The 16,968-nt window shown below is 45.6% G+C and overlaps 1 protein-coding gene across 1 annotated transcript in view; it reads right to left on the bottom strand.

The window, feature by feature from the left end:
* LOC135529999 (protein tweety homolog 2-like) overlaps nt 1–16,121 on the bottom strand; it is an 84,727-nt gene extending 68,606 nt beyond the window's left edge. Inside the window, 3 exon segments of the mRNA XM_064958390.1 lie at nt 4,576–4,748; nt 15,444–15,463; nt 15,466–16,121. Of these exon segments, the coding sequence (XP_064814462.1) occupies nt 4,576–4,748; nt 15,444–15,463; nt 15,466–15,571 (299 nt within the window). The 5' untranslated portion in view covers nt 15,572–16,121.
* Nucleotides 16,122–16,968: the final 847 nt, after the last annotated feature.

Raw genomic sequence — 16,968 nt, 5'->3', positions numbered from 1 at the left:
GTCCTATAGTGATGAGGTGGGCAGCCCAACAGGTCCTATAGTGATGAGGTACGCAGCCCAACAGGTCCCATAGTGATGAGGTGGGCAGCCCAACAGGTCCTATAGTGATGAGGTACGCAGCCCAACAGGTCCCATAGTGATGAGGTGGGCAGCCCAACAGGTCCCATAGTGATGAGGTGGGCAGGTCCTATAATGATGAGGTGGGCAGCCCAACAGGTCCCATAGTGATGAGGTGGGCAGCCCAACAGGTCCTATAGTGATGAGGTGGGCAGCCCAACAGGTCCTATAGTGATGAGGTACGCAGCCCAACAGGTCCCATAGTGATGAGGTGGGCAGCCCAACAGGTCCTATAGTGATGCCCAACGGGTCCTATAGTGATGAGATGGGCAGCCCAACAGGTCCTATAGTGATGAGGTGGGCAGCCCAACAGGTCCTATAGTGATGAGGTGGGCAGCCCAACAGGTCCTATAGTGATGAGGTGGGCAGCCCAACAGGTCCTATAGTGATGAGGTGGGCAGCCCAACAGGTCCTATAGTGATGGAGGTGGGCAGCCCAACAGGTCCTATAGTGATGAGATGGGCAGCCCAACAGGTCCTATAGTGATGAGGTGGGCAGCCCTACGGGTCCTATAGTGATGAGGTGGGCAGCCCAACAGGTCCTATAGTGATGAGGTGGGCAGCCCAACAGGTCCTATAGTGATGATGAGATGGGCAGCCCTACGGGTCCTATAGTGATGAGATGGGCAGCCCAACAGGTCCCATAGTGATGAGGTGGGCAGCCCTACGGGTCCTATAGTGATGAGGTGGGCAGCCCTACGGGTCCTATAGTGATGAGGTGGGCAGCCCAACAGGTCCCATAGTGATGATGAGATGGGCAGCCCAACAGGTCCTATAGTGATGAGGTGGGCAGCCCTACAGGTCCTATAGTGATGAGGTGGGCAGCCCAACAGGTCCTATAGTGATGATGAGATGGGCAGCCCCTGTTTAGGTCCTATAGTGATGAGGTGGGCAGCCCAACAGGTCCTATAGTGATGATGAGATGGGCAGCCCTACGGGTCCTATAGTGATGAGGTGGGCAGCCCAACAGGTCCTATAGTGATGAGGTGGGCAGCCCAACAGGTCCTATAGTGATGAGATGGGCAGCCCAACAGGTCCTATAGTGATGAGGTGGGCAGCCCAACAGGTCCTATAGTGATGAGGTGGGCAGCCCAACAGGTCCTATAGTGATGAGGTGGGCAGCCCAACAGGTCCTATAGTGATGATGAGATGGGCAGCCCTACGGGTCCTATAGTGATGAGGTGGGCAGCCCAACAGGTCCTATAGTGATGAGGTGGGCAGCCCAACAGGTCCTATAGTGATGAGGTGGGCAGCCCAACAGGTCCTATAGTGATGAGGTGGGCAGCCCAACAGGTCCTATAGTGATGAGGTGGGCAGCCCAACAGGTCCTATAGTGATGATGAGATGGGCAGCCCTACGGGTCCTATAGTGATGAGGTGGGCAGCCCAACAGGTCCTATAGTGATGAGGTGGGCAGCCCAACAGGTCCTATAGTGATGAGGTGGGCAGCCCAACAGGTCCTATAGTGATGAGGTGGGCAGCCCAACAGGTCCTATAGTTTTTTACATTACATTTAAGTCATTTAGCAGACGCTCTTATCCAGAGCGACTTACAAATTGGTGAATTCACCTTCTGACATCAGTGGAACAGCCACTTTACAATAGTGCATCTAAATCATTTAAGGGGGGGGGGGGTGAGAAGGATTGCTTTATCCTATCCTAGGTATTCCTTGAAGAGGTGGGGTTTCAGGTGTCTCCGGAAGGTGGTGATTGACTCCGCTGTTCTGGCGTCGTGAGGGAGTTTGTTCCACCATTGGGGGGCCAGAGCAGCGAACAGTTTTGACTGGGCTGAGCGGGAACTGTACTTCCTATAGTGATGAGATGGGCAGCCCTACAGGTCCTATAGTGATGAGATGGGCAGCCCAACAGGTCCTATAGTGATGAGGTGGGCAGCCCAACAGGTCCTATAGTGATGAGGTGGGCAGCCCTACAGGTCCTATAGTGATGAGGTGGGCAGCCCAACAGGTCCTATAGTGATGAGGTGGGCAGCCCTACAGGTCCTATAGTGATGAGGTGGGCAGCCCTACAGGTCCTATAGTGATGAGGTGGGCAGCCCTACAGGTCCTATAGTGATGAGGTGGGCAGCCCTACAGGTCCTATAGTGATGAGGTGGGCAGCCCAACAGGTCCTATAGTGATGAGGTGGGCAGCCCAACAGGTCCTATAGTGATGAGGTGGGCTGCCCTACGGATCCTATAGTGATGAGATGGGCAGCCCAACAGGTCCCATAGTGATGAGGTGGGCAGGTCCTATAATGATGAGGTGGGCAGCCCAACAGGTCCCATAGTGATGAGGTGGGCAGCCCAACAGGTCCTATAGTGATGAGGTGGGCAGCCCTACAGGTCCTATAGTGATGAGGTGGGCAGCCCAACAGGTACCATAGTGATGAGGTGGGCCGATCCCATAGTGATGAGGTGGACAGCCCAACAGGTCCGATAGTGATGAGGTGGGCAGCCCAACAGGTCCCATAGTGATGAGGTACGCAGCCCAACAGGTCCCATAGTGATGAGGTGGGCAGCCCAACAGGTCCCATAGTGATGAGGTGCAGCCCAACAGGTCCCATAGTGATGAGGTGGGCAGCCCAACAGGTCCTATAGTGATGAGATGGGCAGCCCAACAGGTCCTATAGTGATGAGGTGGGCAGGTCCTATAGTGATGAGGTGGGCAGCTCTACAGGTCCCATAGTGATGAGGTGGGCAGGTCCTATAGTGATGAGGTGGGCAGCCCAACAGGTCCTATAGTGATGAGGTGGGCAGCCCAACAGGTCCCATAGTGATGAGGTGGACAGGTCCTATAGTGATGAGGTAGGCAGGTCCTATAGTGATGAGGTGGGCAGCCCAACAGGTCCCATAGTGATGAGGTGGGCAGCCCTACAGGTCCCATGATGATGAGGTGGACAGGTCCTATAGTGATGAGGTGGGCAGCCCAACAGGTCCCATAGTGATGAGGTGGGCAGCCCTACAGGTCCCATAGTGATGAGGTGGGCAGGTCCTATAGTGATGAGGTGGGCAGCCCAACATATAGATCCAAAAAGGGACTTTGTGCTTGTGGCAGTGAGACAACCCACAATCTCAGAGGACAAAGGATAACGCCTCAATGGACACTGTACTGTGCACACCCAGGACACGTGAATAGATAGTTTTGGCTAATGAAGTGTGGTGATAGTGTAGGGTAGACAGTGCATAGTGTAGTCTGCTTTAGACACAATGAGAGCAGGACTGTCATCAGGGAACATGGTTAGTCACAGTGACCTCAGTCTACAACATCCGGTGTCAAAGTGGATCAGGCCAAAGTGACCATCTGGTCACTTCAGCACGTCAGCCTGTGTGTGTGAGTTAATGAGGTCAGAGGTCAACTCCTGAATGGCAAAGATCACATCAAAGCCTTTTCCAAGAACACAGGAGGGCGGTCTAGGGTTGTCCAATTCCCCTCCCTAAACACTTTATTTTACTAATTAGCTGCTGGCCAGGACCTTGATTAGCTATACCAGCTGTGGTACATCACTATCACAGAACCAGAGTTGTAGAACCCTGATCGAGACACTAAAGGAGCCCCACATACTAGATTTGGTTTGCTTCTAGCGGAACGTGGCTCGGTGAAGCAAACGTCTGTGCCTCGCATACTGCCATTAAAAGACCGTGGCTTGTAGTGCTGTACTATAAGACAACACCTCTCACCATAGGATGACCCGGGACACACTGAAGAGAGATCCCGCTAACACTACTACTGTAGTACAGTACTGTTAGATACAATCAGTTACAGTGGTACTACTCACCATAGGATGACCCGGGACAGACTGGAGAAAGGTCCCGCTAACACTACTACTGTAGTACAGTACTGTTAGATACAATCAGTTACAGTGGTACTACTCACCATAGGATGACCCGGGACAGACTGGAGAAAGGTCCCGCTAACACTACTACTGTAGTACAGTACTGTTAGATACAATCAGTTACAGTGGTACTACTCACCATAGGATGACCCGGGACAGACTGGAGAAAGGTCCCGCTAACACTACTACTGTAGTACAGTACTGTTAGATACAATCAGTTACAGTGGTACTACTCACCATAGGATGACCCGGGACAGACTGGAGAAAGGTCCCGCTAACACTACTACTGTAGTACAGTACTGTTAGATACAATCAGCTACAGTGGTACTACTCACCATGAACCTCACCCGGGACAGACTGGAGAAAGGTTCCACTAACACTACTACTGTAGTACAGTACTGTTAGATACAATCAGTTACAGTGGTACTACTCACCATAGGATGACCCGGGACAGACTGGAGAAAGGTCCCGCTAACACTACGACTGTAGTACAGTACTGTTAGATACAATCAGTTACAGTGGTACTACTCACCATAGGATGACCCGGGACAGACTGGAGAAAGGTCCCGCTAACACTACGACTGTAGTACAGTACTGTTAGATACAATCAGTTACAGTGGTACTACTCACCATAGGATGAGCCCAGTGATGACAGCGGTCCAGGAGACACAGCAGGAGTCAGGCCTCTTGGTCTCCCCCTCCTCCTCCTTCCTGCAGCAGCACACACTGGTCAGGTAGACAGACAGCAGCAGGAGGCTCAGGACGAGTCCAGCAGCTGATATACAGGCTAGGAAGACCAGAGACTGGGGGAGGACGGGGAGGAGGGAGGGAGGGAGGGAGGGAGGAGGGAGGGAGGGAGGGAGGGAGGGAGGGAGGGAGGGAGGGAGGGAGGGAGGGAGGGAGGGAGGGAGGGAGGGAGGGAGGGAGAAACAGAGAGATGAGCATGTTATAATAAATGTATTATTGACTAATAACAGGAATAATACAACTGCCACACTAAGAGAACTTATTTGCAAAACACCATTTCTTCAGACAACCAGCATTTATTATCATGTCAGGTCCTGAGTTGATACAAGCCCTGTGATTGGTTACTGTGTAGAGTGACCCCACTCTGACAGAAAGGGAGACACTGGAATCAAGTGAGTCTAATATGAAAAGATATACTGGGTCAAAAGTCACGTTGGTTTCATCAGTCATCCTCACTAGCAGGTCTCTGTGTGAAGCCAGAGATAGGGAGAGAGAGAAGGGGAGGGAGAGAGAGATGGGGGAGGGGAGGGGAGAGAGATAGAGACAGAGACAGAGACAGAGACAGAAAGAGAGAGAGAGAGAGCTGGAGGGAGGGGGTGGCTCGCTGAATACACCCCAGGATCGTATTCAGTAGGGTACAAAGTATTAAGAATACAAAAATGAACATGAAGGTTTCTCATTGGACAAGTCTAGGTATTCCTTCTGTGTTATCAGTTTGGTGTTTAATGAACATGACCTGGTGTTGCTGGTTTAAGATACCTGGGGTCTAATGAACATGACCTGGTGTTGCTGGTTTAAGATACCTGGGGTCTAATGAACATGACCTGGTGTTGGTGGTTTAAGACATACCTGGGGTCTAATGAACATGACCTGGTGTTGGTGGTTTAAGATACCTGGGGTCTAATGAACATGACCTGGTGTTGGTGGTTTAAGACATACCTGGGGTCTAATGAACATGACCTGGTGTTGCTGGTTTAAGATACCTGGGGTCTAATGAACATGACCTGGTGTTGGTAGTTTAAGAGATACCTGGGGTCTACTGAACATGGCCTGGTGTTGGTAGTTTAAGATACCTGGGGTCTAATGAACATGACCTGGTGTTGCTGGTTTAAGATACCTGGGGTCTAATGAACATGACCTGGTGTTGGTGGTTTAAGACATACCTGGGGTCTAATGAACATGACCTGGTGTTGCTGGTTTAAGATACCTGGGGTCTAATGAACATGACCTGGTGTTGGTGGTTTAAGATACCTGGGGTCTAATGAACATGACCTGGTGTTGGTGGTTTAAGATACCTGGGGTCTAATGAACATGACCTGGTGTTGGTGGTTTAAGACATACCTGGGGTCTAATGAACATGACCTGGTGTTGGTGGTTTAAGATACCTGGGGTCTAATGAACATGACCTGATGTTGGAGGTTTAAGATACCTGGGGTCTAATGAACATGACCTGGTGTTGGTGGTTTAAGATACCTGGGGTCTAATGAACATGACCTGGTGTTGCTGGTTTAAGATACCTGGGGTCTAATGAACATGACCTGGTGTTGCTGGTTTAAGATACCTGGGGTCTAATGAATATGACCTGATGTTGGTGGTTTAAGAGATACCTGGGGTCTAATGAACATGACCTGGTGTTGGTGGTTTAAGATACCTGGGGTCTAATGAACATGACCTGGTGTTGCTGGTTTAAGATACCTGGGGTCTAATGAACATGACCTGGTGTTGCTGGTTTAAGATACCTGGGGTCTAATGAACATGACCTGGTGTTGGTGGTTTAAGAGATACCTGGGGTCTAATGAACATGACCTGGTGTTGGTGGTTTAAGATACCTGGGGTCTAATGAACATGACCTGGTGTTGCTGGTTTAAGATACCTGGGGTCTAATGAACATGACCTGGTGTTGGTGGTTTAAGATACCTGGGGTCTAATGAACATGACCTGGTGTTGCTGGTTTAAGATACCTGGGGTCTAATGAACATGACCTGATGTTGGAGGTTTAAGATACCTGGGGTCTAATGAACATGACCTGATGTTGCTGGTTTAAGATACCTGGGGTCTAATGAACATGACCTGGTGTTGGTGGTTTAAGATACCTGGGGTCTAATGAACATGACCTGGTGTTGGTGGTTTAAGATACCTGGGGTCTAATGAACATGACCTGGTGTTGTTGGTTTAAGATACCTGGGGTCTAATGAACATGACCTGGTGTTGCTGGTTTAAGATACCTGGGGTCTAATGAACATGACCTGGTGTTGCTGGTTTAAGATACCTGGGGTCTAATGAACATGACCTGATGTTGGAGGTTTAAGATACCTGGGGTCTAATGAACATGACCTGGTGTTGGTGGTTTAAGAGATACCTGGGGTCTAATGAACATGACCTGGTGTTGGTGGTTTAAGATACCTGGGGTCTAATGAACATGACCTGGTGTTGGTGGTTTAAGAGATACCTGGGGTCTAATGAACATGACCTGGTGTTGCTGGTTTAAGATACCTGGGGTCTAATGAACATGACCTGATGTTGGAGGTTTAAGATACCTGGGGTCTAATGAACATGACCTGGTGTTGGTGGTTTAAGATACCTGGGGTCTAATGAACATGACCTGGTGTTGGTGGTTTAAGATACCTGGGGTCTATTGGACTACTACTATTAACATGTGTTATTCAACACACTTTTATCCAAAGCAACTGACAATCATCCATTTTACGTATGGGTGGCCCCGGTCTCTGACCCACAACCCTGGTGGTGCAATAACCCCTCTCTACCATCTGATCCACACAGGAGGTAGGGTGTTAGGGGGAAACAGTACTGATCAGAGGCTGCTGGAGTTTCAGCTCAATGTCAGGTGACAAAATGGCCTCCCTCCAAAACAGTCTTGTGATTCCCTGACTGAGGTTACCCTCAGAGCATGAATGATGGAGGGATAGCCAGGGTAGGAAAGGAGAGAGCGGAGAGAGAGGGGAGGGAACAAGAGAGAGAGAGAGAGAAATAGAGAGAGAGCGAGAAAGAGAAAGAGAGCGAAGGGGGGATTAGAGCAAGGGAGAGAGAAAATGAGAGAGAGAGCAAGAGAGCGAGAGAGAGAGGGAGAGAGAGAGAAAGAGAGAGAGAGAGCAAGAGAGAGAGAGAGCGAGAGACAGAGAGAGAGAGAGAGAGAGAGAGAACGAGAGAGAGAGAGAACGAGAGAGAGAGAGAGGGGTATAGAAAGCAGAACATGGGGGGTCTACTGTAGCCATATGTCTTTGTTTTTGAGATTAGGTACGCCGGAAGTTTGTACCGTTCATTTTGATGAAAGGTGATGAAAGTGATCAAACATACTGTACTACACACAGCCATTTACACACACAGCCATTTACACAAGTACAATGACACACAGCCATTTACACAAGTACAACCACACACAGCCATTTACACAAGTACAACTACACACAGCAATTTACACAAGTACAACTACACACACAGCCATTTACACAAGTACAACTACACACAGCAATTTACACAAGTACAACTACACACAGCCATTTACACAAGTACAACTACACACAGCAATTTACACAAGTACAACTACACACAGCCATTTACACAAGTACAACTACACACCCAGCAATTTACACAAGTACAACGACACACACAGTCATTTACAGAAGTACAAATACACACACAGCCATTTACAGAAGTTGCCAAAGGTTCAGCCCATGATTTGGAGTGTTGAGGAGTTCAAAATTCAAGAACTGAAATAAAAGCCAAGTGGAACCATGGGGTTTTGGCCAAATATGGTTGACTCTCAAATGGCACCCTATTCCTTATATAGTGCACTACTTTTGACTAGAGCCCTATGGGGCCAATGTTGTTTCTCCACACTCCTACCTGGCATGGTTTCATGACTCTAACAAGTTACTGTTTGTCTCCACAGAACCATTGCTGATTCAATTTGACTGATCAAGTTATGGGTTCTGGCATCATGTTCTGACCACGGTCTTGACCAGGGTTTCAGACTCAGACAGGGCCGAGCAGCGGAAACTAAAGTATCATGTATTATTTCTCATCCAACCAGTTTCTAAATCACTGTAACTACCTGTATTTGGGGCTTCCGTGTGGCGAAGTGGTCTAAGACCCTGGTTCCACTCCAGACTGTATCACAGTGGTCTAAGACCTTGGTTCCATTCAGACTGTATCACAATGGTCTAAGACCCTGGTTCAATTCCATCACAGTGGTCTAAGACCCTGGTTCCACTCCAGACTGTATCACAGTGGTCTAAGACCCTGGTTCCAGTCCAGACTGTATCACAGTGGTCTAAGACCCTGGTTCCAGTCCAGACTGTATCACAGTGGTCTAAGACCCTGGTTCCAGTCCAGACTGTATCACAGTGGTCTAAGACCCTGGTTCCAGTCCATCACAGTGGTCTAAGACCCTGGTTCCAGTCCAGACTGTATCACAGTGGTCTAAGACCCTGGTTCCAGTCCAGACTGTATCACAGTGGTCTAAGACCCTGGTTCCAGTCCAGACTGTATCACAGTGGTCTAAGACCCTGGTTCCATTCCAGACTGTATCACAGTGGTCTAAGACCCTGGTTCCATTCCATCACAGTGGTCTAAGACCCTGGTTCCACTCCAGACTGTATCACAGTGGTCTAAGACCCTGGTTCCATTCCAGACTGTATCACAGTGGTCTAAGACCCTGGTTCCACTCCAGACTGTATCACAGTGGTCTAAGACCCTGGTTCCATTCAGACTGTATCACAGTGGTCTAAGACCCTGGTTCCATTCAGACTGTATCACAGTGGTCTAAGACCCTGGTTCCAGTCCAGACTGTATCACAGTGGTCTAAGACCCTGGTTCCATTCAGACTGTATCACAGTGGTCTAAGACCCTGGTTCCAGTCCAGACTGTATCACAGTGGTCTAAGACCCTGGTTCCACTCCAGACTGTATCACAGTGGTCTAAGACCCTGGTTCCATTCAGACTGTATCACAGTGGTCTAAGACCCTGGTTCCATTCAGACTGTATCACAGTGGTCTAAGACCCTGGTTCCATTCCATCACAGTGGTCTAAGACCCTGGTTCCATTCAGACTGTATCACAGTGGTCTAAGACCCTGGTTCCAGTCCAGACTGTATCACAGTGGTCTAAGACCCTGGTTCCATTCAGACTGTATATAATAAATGTAACCATGTAAGTCATTGAGAACACATTCTCTTTCACACCAATGACGTGGAAAGTAAGATGAAACTGCTATTCAAACTCCTGTGGTAAACTCCTGGACCCAAACAAGAGTTCAACTGTACCAAGTCATTAAAGTGATCATATTCTGGGCTCTGTCCTCAATCCCACCTCTCCATCTGAAATGGTCCCGTTGGTCCAGAAGGATGTGGCAGCAGGAGGAATGTCCACGTTGTTCAGAACTGCTTTAGAAGATAATCTGACAGTGTTACACATCATGTGGTCTTTAATCACAGAGGACGGTGTTAATCATAGAGGACGGTGTTAATCACAGAGGACAGACTACGGAGTTACACATCATGTGGTCTTTAATCACAGAGGACAGACTACGGTGTTACACATCATGTGGTCTTTAATCACAGAGGACAGACTACGGTGTTACACATCATGTGGTCTTTAATCACAGAGGACAAACTACGGTGTTACACATCATGTGGTCTTTAATCACAGAGGACAGACTACAGTGTTACACATCATGTGGTCTTTAATCACAGAGGACAGACTATGCTGTTACTACTTACACAAACATACTAAACTCAGAGACAGACACACAGTCAGACAGAGAAGTGAATCTGTTAGCATCACACTGCCTCCATTGACCTGTCTATTCAGCAACACAGGTCAATATCACAATGTAAAGGAGTATAGAGGTACTACAACACACAACAGCAGCAGCATTCACAAACAACCCCCACACACAGAGACGTGATGCTGTATGCTCACACAATCACCAGGCTGTGAACGATAACAGCCTAGAAGAGGTGGTTTACAACATCAGAGTCAGTGAAGAGGTGTTTTATGACCTGTTTATGACTCATTTCTTTCCCACCTGTTCACATCAAATGGAACTTTTGTGTTTAGCTTTGAGGTACATGGAGAGAAACTCGAGCTGAAGTTATTTTTCAAATAGGCACTTAGAGATGCCAAAAACATTTAACAAACTCTACAACACATACAATTCACAAGACACAAATCTCATCAAGGCGACGCAAAACCAACTAAATTACTGCACAATACATACATTCTAGAAAAACAGCCACATTCCTCAGGAAGTAGTTCCCCAATCAGTAGTTTAAATTGCAATTGGACGCTATGGGACTTTAATGAGGACCAGCCAACATTTTTGATACAGGAAGCAGTGATGCATGTTCAAACTGTCGCCTGTTCTAAAGCGAAGGGCGCTGTGGTAGACGACATTCACTGCCAGACTAGTGGCTGCTGCAATCTGGTAAATAGTGTCACCATAGTCAAGAACTGGCAGGAAAGTTGACTGTACAATCTGCTTCCTGCTGTTTAGGGAGAGGCAGTGTCTATTTCAAAACAAAAAAAGAAGCCTCCTTTAAATCATAGCTTTTTAACAAGCTCATCTGTATGTTTCTTAAACATTGAGTCTTTGTCAATCCAAATGCTCAGATATACAGTATATAGCTGGGAACCTGATCAATGGGGGAGCTCATTTACAACATCTCATTTACAACATCTCATTTACAACATCTCATTTACAACATCTCATTTACAACATCTCATTTACAACATCTCATTTACAACATCTCATTTACAACATCTCATTTACAACATCTCATTTACAACATCTCATTTACAACCGCACACTGGCAAAGATAAGCATATATAGTGTAACCAGTGTTATGTAGTGGTAACCAGTGTTATGTAGTGGTAACCAGTGTTATGTAGTTATAACCAGTGTTATGTAGTGTTAACCTCTGTGTTATGTAGTTATAACCAGTGTTATGTAGTGGTAACCAGTGTTATGTAGTTATAACCAGTTGTATGTAGTGGTAACCAGTGTTATGTAGTGGTAACCAGTGTTATGTAGTGGTAACCAGTGTTATGTAGTGGTAACCAGTGTTATGTAGTGGTAACCAGTGTTATGTAGTGGTAACCAGTGTTATGTAGTTATAACCAGTGTTATGTAGTGTTAACCTCTGTGTTATGTAGTTATAACCAGTTGTATGTAGTGGTAACCAGTGTTATGTAGTAGTAACCAGTGTTATGTAGTGTTAACCAGTGTTATATAGTAGTAACCAGTGTTATGTAGTGGTAACCAGTGTTATGTAGTGGTAACCAGTGTTATGTAGTTATAACCAGTGTTATGTAGTTATAACCAGTGTTATGTAGTGGTAACCAGTGTTATGTAGTGGTAACCAGTGTTATGTAGTGGTAACCAGTGTTATGTAGTAGTAACCAGTGTTATGTAGTTATAACCAGTGTTATGTAGTGTTAACCTCTGTGTTATGTAGTTATAACCAGTGTTATGTAGTGGTAACCAGTGTTATGTAGTAGTAACCAGTGTTATGTAGTGTTAACCAGTGTTATGTAGTAGTAACCAGTGTTATGTAGTTATAACCAGTGTTATGTAGTGGTAACCAGTGTTATGTAGTAGTAACCAGTGTTATGTAGTGGTAACCAGTGTTATATAGTAGTAACCAGTGTTATGTAGTTATAACCAGTGTTATGTAGTGTTAACCTCTGTGTTATGTAGTTATAACCAGTTGTATGTAGTGGTAACCAGTGTTATGTAGTAGTAACCAGTGTTATGTAGTGTTAACCAGTGTTATGTAGTAGTAACCAGTGTTATGTAGTGGTAACCATTGTTATGTAGTTATAACCAGTGTTATGTAGTGTTAACCTCTGTGTTATGTAGTTATAACCAGTTGTATGTAGTGGTAACCAGTGTTATGTAGTAGTAACCAGTGTTATGTAGTGTTAACCTCTGTGTTATGTAGTTATAACCAGTGTTATGTAGTGTTAACCTCTGTGTTATGTAGTTATAACCAGTGTTATGTAGTGTTAACCTCTGTGTTATGTAGTTATAACCAGTGTTATGTATTGTTAACCTCTGTGTTATGTAGTGGTAACCAGTGTTATGTAGTGGTAACCAGTGTTATGTAGTGGTAACCAGTGTTATGTAGTGTTAACCTCTGTGTTATGTAGTAGTAACCAGTGTTATGTAGTGGTAACCAGTGTTATGTAGTGTTAACCTCTGTGTTATGTAGTAGTAACCAGTGTTATGTAGTGGTAACCAGTGTTATGTAGTGGTAACCAGTGTTATGTAGTGTTAACCTCTGTGTTATGTAGTAGTAACCAGTGTTATGTAGTGGTAACCATTGTTTTGTAGTGGTAACCAGTGTTATGTAGTTATGTAGTGGTAACCAGTGTTATGTAGTGGTAACCAGTGTTATGTAGTTATAACCAGTGTTATGTAGTGTTAACCTCTGTGTTATGTAGTTATAACCAGTTGTATGTAGTGGTAACCAGTGTTATGTAGTTATAACCAGTGTTATGTAGTGTTAACCTCTGTGTTATGTAGTTATAACCAGTTGTATGTAGTGGTAACCAGTGTTATGTAGTAGTAACCAGTGTTATGTAGTGTTAACCTCTGTGTTATGTAGTAGTAACCAGTGTTATGTAGTGGTAACCATTGTTTTGTAGTGGTAACCAGCGTTATGTAGTGGTAACCAGTGTTATGTAGTGGTAACCAGTGTTATGTAGTTATAACCAGTGTTATGTAGTGTTAACCTCTGTGTTATGTAGTTATAACCAGTTGTATGTAGTGGTAACCAGTGTTATGTAGTTATAACCAGTGTTATGTAGTGTTAACCTCTGTGTTATGTAGTTATAACCAGTTGTATGTAGTGGTAACCAGTGTTATGTAGTAGTAACCAGTGTTATGTAGTGTTAACCTCTGTGTTATGTAGTAGTAACCAGTGTTATGTAGTGGTAACCATTGTTATGTAGTGGTAACCAGTGTTATGTAGTGGTAACCAGTGTTATGTAGTAGTAACCAGTGTTATGTAGTGGTAACCAGTGGTATGTAGTTATAACCAGTGTTATGTAGTGGTAACCAGTGTTATGTAGTGGTAACCAGTGTTATGTAGTTATAACCAGTGTTATGTAGTGGTAACCAGTGTTATGTAGTGGTAACCCGTGTTATGTAGTTATAACCAGTTTTATGTAGTGGTAACCAGTGTTATGTAGTGGTAACCAGTGTTATGTAGTTATAACCAGTGTTATGTAGTGGTAACCAGTGTTATGTAGTGGTAACCAGTGTTATGTAGTGGTAACCAGTGTTATGTAGTTGTAACCAGTGTTATGTAGTTATAACCAGTTTTATGTAAACCAGTGTTATGTAGTGGTAACCAGTTTTAGTTATAATAACCAGTGGTAATAACCAGTGTTATGTAGTGGTAACCAGTGTTATGTAGTGGTAACCAGTGTTATGTAGTTATAACCAGTGTTATGTAGTGGTAACCAGTGTTATGTAGTGGTAACCAGTGTTATGTAGTTATAGCCTGAGTTATGTAGTGGTAACCAGTGTTATGTAGTGGTAACCAGTGTTATGTAGTGGTAACCAGTTTTATGTAGTGGTAACCAGTGTTATGTAGTTATAACCAGTGTTATGTAGTGGTAACCAGTGTTATGTAGTGGTAACCAGTGTTATGTTATGTGAGTGATAACCAGTGTTATGTAGTGGTAACCAGTGTTATGTAGTGGTAACCAGTGTTATGTAGTGGTAACCAGTGTTATGTAGTGGTAACCAGTGTTATGTAGTTATAGCCAGTGTTATGTAGTTGTAACCTCTGTGTGAACATCTGTGTGTGTGCCCCTGATCTCTGACACTGTGGCTACGTTCCAGGACGTCTTTATGCAGTCACGCTGCACATCTCAGATCTCAGAACACTGCTATGGTGTGTAATGTGGCTATTGACAGGGTAAACAATTCTCCTGGTGTAGTGAGATATGGGGCTGTGTCTAGCAAGTGTCCTGGAGCAGGAGTACTGATCTATATAGGATCAGTTTTGCCCCTTAGATCACAATGAATAGGATTACATGGACGGGACGGGGGGGCTGATCCTAGATCAGTGAGACGCTTAACACATATTCATCTGTGGAGCACTACTGCAATAAAGAAGACAACCAGGAACGTGCCCAGTCTCAGGCACTGAAGGCTGGTAACAGACAACCAACCAGCCAGATTGGCACTAGTTTGGCTACCAGTCTTTTTAGCTAATATTCCACTCCTTGCCACTAATTTGCCAAAGACAGGAGTGGAATGTAATGGCTTAACAGAGAAGGCAACCAGGCTAGATAGGCACACTCAGGACTTTGCAGCTGGAGATGTCAATGCTTAATCGGATGTGATTTAATGTAATGATGTGTCCACTCTGCTCATATCTTCATTTTGCTACGTCCTATTGAACATGCCACAGTGATGATAGGAGAGAATAAAGTGTGTTCACTTCATTAAAAGTTCAACTGTGCAGAGTTGGTGCTGATGGAAATACATCCTATAGCAATGTGGGAAATTACGTAAGAAAATTCAAAACAGTCTTCAGCTAAAGACAAATGATGTATTTCATTTTCCAAGTAAATTGTTAAATCTTTGAACAACAAAGTCGTTTCAAATCATTTGTCTTGACATGTGGCCTGTCAGTGAAGGTCTTTCAGTGAGCCCTCTCTCTATCCTAGAAGAGAAACGTGGCCGCGCTTTAGGCGCAGCAGGTAGTAGGTACCAACCTGCTGGTAGCTCGCCTCCCGGGTCTGAAGGTGTTATCAACAGGCTGGAAGGTGAAGTTGAAGTGGTGGAAATTGTGCAGCCAGTAGGTCCACCATGGAGCGATATAGTCCAGCCGTGCCGTGGCCATTCCTTATTACAAAAAGTGCTTCTGGACCCTTAAAATCTCATTCGAGAACTCGAGACCCCGTCAGTAAAGCCTAATCATCGGTTCTGGACAAAAACAAATCATGAATCCGCGACTTCTTGTTGGAAAACACTTTACAATGTAGCGCAGGAGAATAAACAATACAAAAATACTTCCTTTGACTCTTTGCCCTCAGAACAAGGCATTACAACAGCATTATCTCGGTATCTCCGTGGTCCCGTGTCGTGTTCTGCAGATAGACAGCTGTTTTAACTTCTCGGAGGCGCATTCACGGGTGAGCTCGTTCCAGTAGAAGCCGCTTTTTTCTGACTGGACCGCGCGCGACGGGGACTCATCCAAGGCACGAGACTGACTGACGATAGCGCCCTTCAATACACAGTGCTTGACCGGTTTTAAACCATTTACAGCTGCGGTCAAGAAAGTATAACCTAGTGGAAAATTATATGGCTACAGTGAAGACGATGCGGTTAATACATTCAGGTCATGTAATTAAATATATAATGATGATGATGGTATTAGAATAAAACCCATAGGCCATCTCATATCTGTAATACAACTGCCGGTTATCAGAGCAGAATGTATCCCATGTAATCCGACGGCTAAAACTGGATAGAGCACTATAGTAGTGAACCATTCATGAAAGGCTGTGGTTTGTGTGAGTGTGGTGTAGGTTCTGATAATGCCGGTAAGGCTGGCAAGCATTTGAACCGAGGCAGGCATAAACGTACTACGTGGTCAATCTGTCGTCTGTATTGGTCGTGCAGTATTTACGGTGATAATTTAGTTTTTTGATTTAATTAGGCAAGTCAGTTAGGAACAAATTCTTATTTACAATGACGCCTACCCCGGGTAAACCTGGAAGACTCGCGCTGGGCCAATTGTGCTCCACCCTATGAGACTCCCAATCACGGCCGGATGTGATACAGCCTAGATTCGAGGATTCGAACCAGGGACTGTAGTGACACCCCTAGAACTGAGATGCAGTGCCTTAGACCACTGCGCCACTCGGGAGCCCGTAATAGAAGTCAGACCCTCATACTTCTTGTGCATCGCGGAGCAGCGCGGAGCTGTTGTGAATGAAGTGAGTTTGCATGTATACAAGACCTCACGGCCGCCCCCTACCGTCACACCAATGGAGCCCACCGCATTGTTCCAGCATTTGGGAGGCTCGTGGCGATGCGGTACAGAGTTCAAGTTGGCCTCTGCAGTATAAGTTGTCTTTCAGTTACATCGGTTAATTTGACAAAATAATTGAATTCTGTTTCGCAGCCCATGTGGGAATTATTTAATTAACAGTGCCATGTCAGGACACAACAAAAAAAGGACATACATTGAAAAAACCAGGCTACTTACATTTGATTTGAGTCCTAAAACGTTTC

The sequence above is a fragment of the Oncorhynchus masou genome, unplaced genomic scaffold (assembly GCF_036934945.1).
Source record: "Oncorhynchus masou masou isolate Uvic2021 unplaced genomic scaffold, UVic_Omas_1.1 unplaced_scaffold_1231, whole genome shotgun sequence".
Lineage (NCBI taxonomy): Eukaryota > Metazoa > Chordata > Actinopteri > Salmoniformes > Salmonidae > Oncorhynchus > Oncorhynchus masou.
This window is presented reverse-complemented; position numbering and strand designations above follow the sequence as displayed.